The sequence below is a fragment of the Cavia porcellus genome, unplaced genomic scaffold (assembly GCF_034190915.1).
Source record: "Cavia porcellus strain 051 isolate PalLab524CR breed Dunkin Hartley unplaced genomic scaffold, mCavPor4.1 scaffold_9, whole genome shotgun sequence".
Taxonomy (NCBI): Eukaryota; Metazoa; Chordata; class Mammalia; order Rodentia; family Caviidae; genus Cavia; species Cavia porcellus.
This window is the reverse complement of record NW_026947492.1, coordinates 66,266,454-66,275,871: the sequence shown is the minus strand read 5'-3', so window position 1 is coordinate 66,275,871 and position 9,418 is coordinate 66,266,454. Positions and strand designations below refer to the sequence as shown.

General features: G+C 35.1%; 1 protein-coding gene across 1 annotated transcript; it reads right to left on the bottom strand.

Annotated features, from left to right (window-relative positions):
• Positions 1–6,868: 6,868 nt before the first annotated feature.
• On the bottom strand, positions 6,869–7,807 carry LOC100723154 (olfactory receptor 52J3-like). The gene has a single exon (XM_003465369.2). It carries the CDS (start codon positions 7,805–7,807, stop codon positions 6,869–6,871), a length of 939 nt encoding a protein of 312 aa, XP_003465417.2.
• Positions 7,808–9,418: the final 1,611 nt, after the last annotated feature.

Genomic DNA, 9,418 nt, shown 5'->3' with positions numbered 1-9,418 from the left:
CTCTTTCACACACATAGGAGCATGAACAACACATGTGTCATGCATGTCTTTGAAAGGTTGACTGCAGCTTATTTCCTGGTCGAATTCCTTGGAAAAAAAAGTATGCCATGTGTAGGAATGAGATGACAGAACTCGATTATGATGATTAGTATTAAAACAAACTTCTAGATGGAGAGACTAAAGAAAGATTCAAAAAAGAAATACTAACTGCTTGGAAAACCCATCCTAATTTGAGGAGCACAATTTTATGCAAGCAGTGTAGATGCATTAAGGAGCATGGCGTGGAGTTGTAGTAGATCTATATCTCTAACAAAATTTCTTCTCTATGCCAGGTTCAGTAAACAGAGCTTTGTGCATGTAAATAGTGCTGTTTATAAGCAGGCACCAGTACCGAATCCAAGTTCTATTGTTCATTGACATAGAATATTTTTTCAGAGTGGAATCAGTGTTGGATGATTGAAGGAAAATGATTTTGTTTCTTTGAACTACAATGCTTCATCTGTGAAGTGAACTTACAAAGTGTTTACAATGGAAGGATTTTCTTACCAGGCATGTCTGATCGAAAGTAGATTTTAGGATAGCCTGCACCTTAGATTTAGAGTTGAATCTACCTTAGATTTAGTTACTGGCTATCCTGTGCTTTAGGACATAATGAAATAGAAAGCTATAATGAAATTTGTTGTAACATATCTCAACTTGCAAAGTTAGTCTTTAACCATTTTTGTTAGTTATTCAATCCTGATCCTTACTTTATATATAAATATTTTGATATCTTTAGAAATTGAGTCCAACACTTAGAGATTGGCTTATTATGAATGATGATGTCTTGTCCTCTACTTGGTGAGAGTTACAAGTGATTTTTTCAGGTTTTACTCTGCTAACTGGTAAAGGATAATTGTTGAGTTGTTCAAGCAAAGCTCATGAATGCTTGGCCTCCATATAAACATAGACTGGGGGTGTGACTATTTAATTAACTTAAATTACATTAAAATAATGAAATAATTCATAAAGTAAGAAATAGTCTTCAAACATGGAAAGAATAAGATCTAGGTCACAGATAACTACAGTATCTTTTCTCACAGTCAGACGATTTTTCCTTTCTCCTTTCATATAACTTACTGCTTGCTACTTTGTGTTCAGAAAGGCACAGATAAGGGCCTATACCTGCACAATGTTACCTACCAGTAGAGACAGCTAGAGGAATCAGCATATTTATAATATTATTCTTTGAACTTCACTTGCTTGAACTAGTGGTGCTTTGTACTGTGTAAATAATCTCCAGAGTAACTGATTCATTTGGAATACTCTGGGGAAAGTGGTCTCAATATTTTGAAATCAGAATTAACCTTTTTTTTATTAAACAGTACAATACATGGATGATGTCTGTTCCGATTTTGGTACTAGACCTTCAATTTTATGATTTTCTGGTTTCCAAGAGGAACTATGCTGCTGTATTTTTAGTGTACAAAGCCCATATACATTGTTCACAACAGAGGCAATTGGGCTTTTTCTGATCATATTCTGAATTCTTCAGGGAGGAATTCTGACTTGATATTCTAAATTTCTCAAGGAGGTTTGTGCAAGTCTGTACCCCTTAAAATATAGATTAATGGCTATTTTAAATCTGAATAAATCATCTTACAAGTGTAGATGTTCAATGTCAGTCCAACATTTAGTCTAACTGTAGAATTTTATAGTAAGGAAGCCATGAGTCAGTGTTTAACGTTATCCCAAAGCAGGCAAAATTAAAATAATTCTGTATCACCTGAGATCTATCATGCTATTGCACTGGTAAGTTTTTTTTTTTTTTTTTTTTTTTTTTTTTTTTTTTTTTTTTTTTTTTTTGTCAGCAAAGGAACCAGAGATAAAAATACAGAGGACAGAATCCAGTCATGTTTTCATAAATTTTCAACTGACAATTTACATAAGTGCCTTAGCCTTTTATCTCATATGATAATTATAAAATGAAAAAGTCCATCAAATAACTTTATTCTCCTTTAGTAATAACATCATGTCTTTGAGACAAAAACTGGGAAAGGCAAATAATATTACATTATGGGTTGAGGTTTTAGGCTTCTATCTTAGAAGACTTTTCCAGGAGATATCTGGACTGATATTAGACACTCAAAGATTCAGGATTTTCATGGTTCATTCTCTTACAATTCAACAAATATACAATGATCATTTTTGTGTGAGGCACTGCTTACACATTATATGGTTTTTAACAGAACCAAGAAAAAAAAACCTTTTCTATAAAGGTACAAAAGAGAATAAATAAGTATGTGGGTGACAATACGAACTACATTAAACATGAAATGCTGGGCAGGGTTGAAGATGCTGCTGGTACTCTCAAGACTGTGAAGCCAGAGGAAATTAAGAAAATTATGTTTAAATAAAACTTTAAGGAGATGAGAAAGTGATACAAAGGAAGGAAATTTCCAAAGTGCCTGGTGTCCATTACGAGTCTGTATTCTCTAAAATCGAAGAATGAATTTTAGGACCAATGGAGGTTAAAAGAAGAATATATTTATTGAGAGAAAGAAAAGTTCTGTCCAAGAGAGAGACAGAAGGGGTCCTTAATGAATTGTCAAAGATTCTGCCTTTTCTAGCAGAATTTATAGCAAAAAACCATGAGGTGAGTAGGGTTCAAGTTGGGGGAAAATGGGAACTCAGAAGGCAGGTGGCCATGAAACTGACAGAATTATGGTCAACAAAAAAGAGCACGAGCATAATTGCTCTGGTAAGTCTGAATAAATGGGATCCAGTTGGAAGTGAGTCGTACAGTAAGTGGGAACAGGCCCTTTGCCTGTGGGGAGTTGGTTAGTGGCTCCTTAAGGGTTGGGATTATCAGTATCATCCTTTTGGAATTTCCCATTAGTTCTAATGAAAGGGCCATTCTCTACACCAAGACTGAACTAAAACCACTAAGATTAAAAAATTCCCCAGGGTGAGATCCTTTTAATATAAAATCATCCCCATCCTCTTGAATCATTCCAAGATTACCCCTGGCCTGCTGGGTCATCCACCTCTGAAGTATTTTGGCAGTTTTGAATCTTCTGATGGCTCCTCCAGCCATCTCAAATACCCACTAAATAGAGGCTTCCTTGGAGTGCCTTGGTCCCTGCCCATCCTGAGGCACTGAGCTCCCAGCCCCACTTTGTGTATTACTAAGTTTGTCTGTGTCTTATTTCATCCTTTCACCACACCTCTCATATAGGCCATTGGGAATCTTGGCAAAATCCTTGATATGACAAGACAATACTCATACCTTGATTGTTATTACAATGCCTTTGCATCCTTTTTCTTCTATTTTTCACTTATAGGAATCCTTATGATTCTATTGGCTCCTGCACAAAATCCAGGATACCCTCCCTATTTTAAAGTCAGCTCATTAGCAACTCTGATTCTACCTGTGACTTTATACCCATCCATGATGTAATTTGGCAAATCCATAAATTTTGGAGTAAGATCTACACATTTTTAGGAGCTCATTATTCTGCCTACTGTCATTTCCAAATGAATTTCCTACATCCAAACCTCTATCTTAGAACACTGTTCTGACAGGCTTACCGCAAAGAATTTTTTGACACAGGGACCTTATGGAGTCCAGAAAGGTATTACAAAGGCTGTTAAATCTCAGAGTAAATAGTAAGCAAACATCCCAAAACTATCAAAATATTTTAAAAAAATAACAGTATAACTAAAACTATACAGAACTTGCTGAAAGTTTATAAATGCATGCACTTCAAGTGTATGTGTGTGAATTTTGGTGAGTAAGGGAGAGAAAGATAATTATAACTATGAAGGAAGCATGGATTTTTATTAATGGAACTGATCATATGAAACTTCAGTATAGGAAAACAATTATGTTGTGTAACTAAGTAATAGAATATAAAAGGATTACAGTAAAACTAATGATATTTAAGAATAACAATCGTTAAAACCACAGTTAATTTGATATAGTGAGAGAAACAATTCATAAAAAATCAAAGTTTGATTTATTTTTAAATGTTAACAAAACAATATGAAATTTAGTCAAAACACAATTAAAGTTTGACTATCACACGCAAGAGCAGATTTTAGAACATAAAGATTTACTAAATACTGAACATTATTTAAGCACACATAAATTTAAGCTCAATATAATTAAGTTTCTAAACACTAAAATAGACATTTCCTAAAGACTAGAGAAAAGCTTATTTTAAAATAACCACAAAACTTCGACTGGTAAAATGAGCTTCATTAAGAGCACTGATTGCTTAGGAAAAAAGCAGAACAATAATTTAGAAAATTAATGGAATAGTTCTTTGTTCCAAAATTCTAAAAATTATGTTTTTTTTTTCAAATACGATGAGAAATCAAGAAATATTTTGCTAGAAAAATAAAATATTATCAAGGAGAAAGAGATGTTTGGGTGAGAAGTAGGGCCATGGTATGGAATTTTTGATACTTGCAGTGAATATTGATTAATCCAGAAGCAAGAAAGTAGTCACGAGAGCAGAGAAGTTTCCAGACAACAGCATGATGAGAGCAATGAATGCAAAGTAGCTAAGCTCCAAAAAGAATTTGGACTGCAATCAACAGATGATTGGATAAAGATCCTGCAATATATCCACATAGGAGTATTAGACAGCCATCAGGAAGAATTAATTTACATCATTTTCAGGAAAATGGATGATCTTGATACCAAAATATTAGCAGAAATATGTCAGATACAGAAAATGAAGTATTACATGAAAAACCAAATATAGAAAGAAACAAAAAATTAAAATAAAGAATTGGTAGTGAACAAAAAGATAGAAATTTTGATACTGGGAAAGTGATTGGGGGAAGGAGAAAATTTAGAAGAAAGATAAAAAGTATTAAGAATGATCAAGATGGCTTATATACCTGAATGAAGCCCCCCCCAAATTACTCTTAAATATATTCCAAACATACACTAATAGAATAATTTTTAAACCCAAAAATGTATAGCAGCTAAGATTTTTGTTTTGTTCAACATAGAGTAATAGGAAATTAGTGTTAATGGAAAAGAAAGTGAAATAGGAAAATAAAACACTAATAACACTATATAAGAGGATTATAAAATATCCAACAGTAGAAGATAAGAGAATTTGAAAAATGGAGCTAAATAAAATAAGTGAAATGTATTACAACATAAAAAGTTATTAGAAAATGTAAAATTTAAAAAGTGGTGAATCAAAAAATAGAGATGAAGAAAATATATTTTCACGGATGATAACCCTGTCATCTAATAATTATACTTCAAAGAATAAAGCTTCACTGCATTACTATAAAACATAAAATATGCTCAAAATATATCAGCAACAATTGAATATATAAATGAAATTAATTATATAAAATAAACTTTATTTAAATATATGTAAATTACAAATAACCTAACAAAATAACATGGATTATGGTAAAATTAAACACTTTATTCAAATATTACAAAAACTAAAATTCACCATTAGAGAAATAAAGAAAAAGTTTTTCAGACAGTGTTAAAGATGATTTTAACATTAATGTTGTATTTTCTTTGAAATTAGTGAATAGTAACGGTTGTTCATTTTTATATTCAGGAATGAAGATTTTTGTTATATTTTTCATTTCTTTTTTAGGTTGAACTATGAACCTAGTAAACAATACAAAGTGATATAAGTTTAATTAAAGAAAAAAACCATTTGGTTAGTCTTTTGAATTTTACTGATAAATCTTTTAAAAGTCATTATTCTGTCTCTTAAGAAAAGTGGACACTTATAGCTTAATTTGTATTTTTTAGATTTATCTTTTGGCGGAGAACAGAGATGTATATTGTGTCCATAATACAAGGTGCTGAATTTTACATAAGGTATTTTAGAGTCAAATATAGCCTGAAAAATAAAAGTGGATAAAGTGATAGGCAAAGTCCAGTATAAACATATATAAATCAAGATTGAAAATACTATATATAATGCATATGCTATGGAATGTAGAGTGTCAACCTGCGTTCCACTGAAACTGTGTTTCAGTGTTAGTGTTTGCGAGAAATAGTATTGAAAATATGTTTTTTTAAACAATCATTATATGTACTAAAATCCCTGTATTTCAAAGATGATTCTATCTCAAGTTAAAGATTTGGCAAGATGTTTTGAACTTGGAAACATCATTTAACATAAAAACCAAATGCAACTTATACAGAACCAGATGCCTATGCTAGCTTGGGGTCTTGATCTACCCTCAAAACTCACAAATATTCAAGACATACAATGGATTCACAAATAAGTATAAATTATGAAGATACTCAGATATTTGTTGGCACTCATAAATAAAGCAAGATATCAAAGAAGAAATGTATAGGTTTAAATTGGCAATGTTAGCTGGGCTCAGTGGCACACACCTGTATTCCAGCATTTTGAAAGCAGAAGCAGGAGGATCCTTGCAAGCTAGAGACCAGCCTGGGTTACAAAGTGAGGGAAAGGCCAGCCTGACCTGCATAGCAAAACCCTGTCTCAAAAAGACGAAAAATAAATAAACAAAATAAAATAAATTGCCAGTGTTTCATGTTGCTAGCCAAAGTGCACAAGAAACCCAGTATAACATGCTCTTCCACCAGAAAACCCACAACAGGGGCTCTTTGCATGTCATTAAAGGGGCACTATTAGTCCCTGTGCAGGATGATAGTCCAAGAGTCTTTAAAATCTAAATACCATGGTATTTCTTTGCAGATTTCTGAATCCATCAGTCCACATTCCATGTAGTTGTTTAGAAACAACTAGAATTGCAGCACAGCAGGAAGAAGGCCAAGGAATAGGATATATTATTTGAGACAAGCATATATGAGTCTTGTTAGAAGAATCAAAAGCCTTAGAAATAGACCATGAGATACTTATACTTTATTAAGCACACCGAGCACTCGCTCTCTTATCTGTTTGGTCCTCACTCCATAAATGATGGGGTTCAGTGAAGGTGGAATAACCACATAGAGGTTTGCAATAAGAATATGAATGTAGTGTGGAATGCTGTGTCCAAATCGATGAGTGAGGAAGGAGAAGACTGATGGGATATAGAAAACACAGAGAACGGCTATGTGAGAGCCACATGTGCTGAGGGCTTTTCCCCGTGCGTCCTTTGATGGGAGGTGGAAGACAGCACGGAGAATGTGCACATAGGAGGTGGCAATAAGGACAAGATTCAAAAGAAACTGTGAGACCACGAAGAGTCCATAGATAGCATTGATACGAATATTTCCACAGGATAATTTTGCAATGCCCATATGCTCGCAGTAGGAATGGGGTATGGCACGAACATGGCAAAAGGGTAACCTGTAGATGAGATAGATCATGGGAAGTATGCAGAAAGCTGGACGAATCACAATCCAGAACCCAATGCCCACCAGCACCCGAGATGTCAGGATGGCTGTGTACTGTAATGGAGCACAGATGGCCACATATCGATCAAAAGCCATGGCCATCAGGACTTCAGCTTCCATTCCAGTGAAAGTGTGGATCAAAAACATCTGAGCCACACACCCTCCAAAGGTAATCTCATGAGCTTCAAACCAGAAGATACCCAGCATGCGGGGCACAGAGGCAGAAGAAAGAGCCAAATCGATTGTTGAAAGGATGGCCAGAAAGTAGAACATGGGCTCTCGGAGGGATTGCTCTATCTTGAGGACTATCAAAATTGTGGCATTCCCCATTAAAGCCACAAGGTAAATGGAACAGAAAGGCAGGGAGAGCCAGCCATGGATCTTCTCCAGACCTGGGATTCCAATGAGGAAAAATGTGGCTGGGTGAAAGATGCTACTGTTGTGGTTGAATAACATTACGACAAGACTGAACTGAAGAAGTGAATTTCTTCTTTCTGTAAAACAAACAAACAAAACAAAACAAAACAGAGGGGCTTGGGCTTTGGAGTTCTGTTCTCTTTTGCTATGAGAATAGGTAGCAGGTATTCTGTGTTCAGGACTTGGTCACATTCTGAATTTTCATTCTGTGCTTACTGATGGTTTTCTAACTCTAAACATGAACTTTTCAGTGTACTCACTGAAGGTTTGTAATAATAAGAACTAGCCGCTCTTTTTGGAAGACAACTGAATGGGGTTGAGCTCTGTGGATCCACTCTCTGTCAAGAGACTTTCAAACATTCTTGCAGCTAACCTAGTTAGAAATATTACAGGCATGCAAGCAGGGCTAACCCTTCCTGGAAGGCAGGGCAGAGGACCAAAAGTCTTGTGACCTTGGAAGCTGCATCTCGAAACAGAATGTAAAACAAATGCAACCATACCCTAAGTATGAGCATTAGGGATTCAGTATGGATTGCCTGGAGAAGCCAAGAGTTACCAGCCCAGAACCCTACACTAAGAGTCACTGAAACTGTAAGAATGCTTGTTTGCTACATGACTTGCTTCCCCATTCAGCCCAAATCTGGTCAATTCTCCCTGAGCAATTAATCTGATTGGTTGATTGGTTGATCATAGTTCTGTCCCATCTGCCTTGTGTTTCCCAGATTTCCCAAACTTAGACCCAACTCACCTCATGGTTTTACACTATAAAAGTCCTTAGAAAAGTCAGAATCTTTGTCAACCCACCAGGGAACCCCTCTGTCTCTGTTTCTGTCTCTGTCTCTGTCTCTGTCTCTCTGTCTCTGTCTCTCTCTCTCTCTCTCTCTCTCTCTCTCTCTCTCTCTCTCTCTCTCTCTCTCTCTTCCTCTCTGTCTCTCTTTCAGACAGGAGCTTTTTTTCTCTCAATAAATGTTGCTGCTCTTTACCTCCATTGTTCCTTAAATTCATTCTTCAGTTTTATAGAACATGAACTCTTGTAGGACATATAGTAGGTCCACAATTTTGCTTCCCCGTATCCACATTAATATTGTACATGCAGCAAAAAGCATAAAAAGAAAGTAAGAAAAAAAAAAAAAAAAAAAAGAAAGTAAGAACTGCATTCAGCGAATTCGTAATGAAATTAAACTTCAAATCCTAGTTTAAAGACACTCTAGCTTTTAAAATCTAAGTTATTCTGGCTCATTGTTATTAACTGACAGAGATTTAAGTCCGGTCCAGACCTAGTAATGTCTCATATACATTCAAGCAGATTCTTAGCATACTACTTAGCATATTGCTGTTTTCTTGAGGTGCCAGATCAGCATTGAAAATGGCGGTTTGCTCATGACTGACAGACTACAGGCAGGATAATTTGGGAAAAGAAGAAAAGGTGGTTTCTAAAGACTCAGCCACTGCTCTTATCACATCAGAATTTCTCATAATATACGGTCATTTCATCTTTGTCAGTTTGATCTGTACTAGGAATTCAACACTCTGTGGTGCCTCCCCTATCAGTTAAAGACACTGCAGATGTTCATAGAAGAAAACCTCAATAAGCTTGAAGGGTTTTGCTATTAGAAGACACACACACTCACACACACTCACACACACACA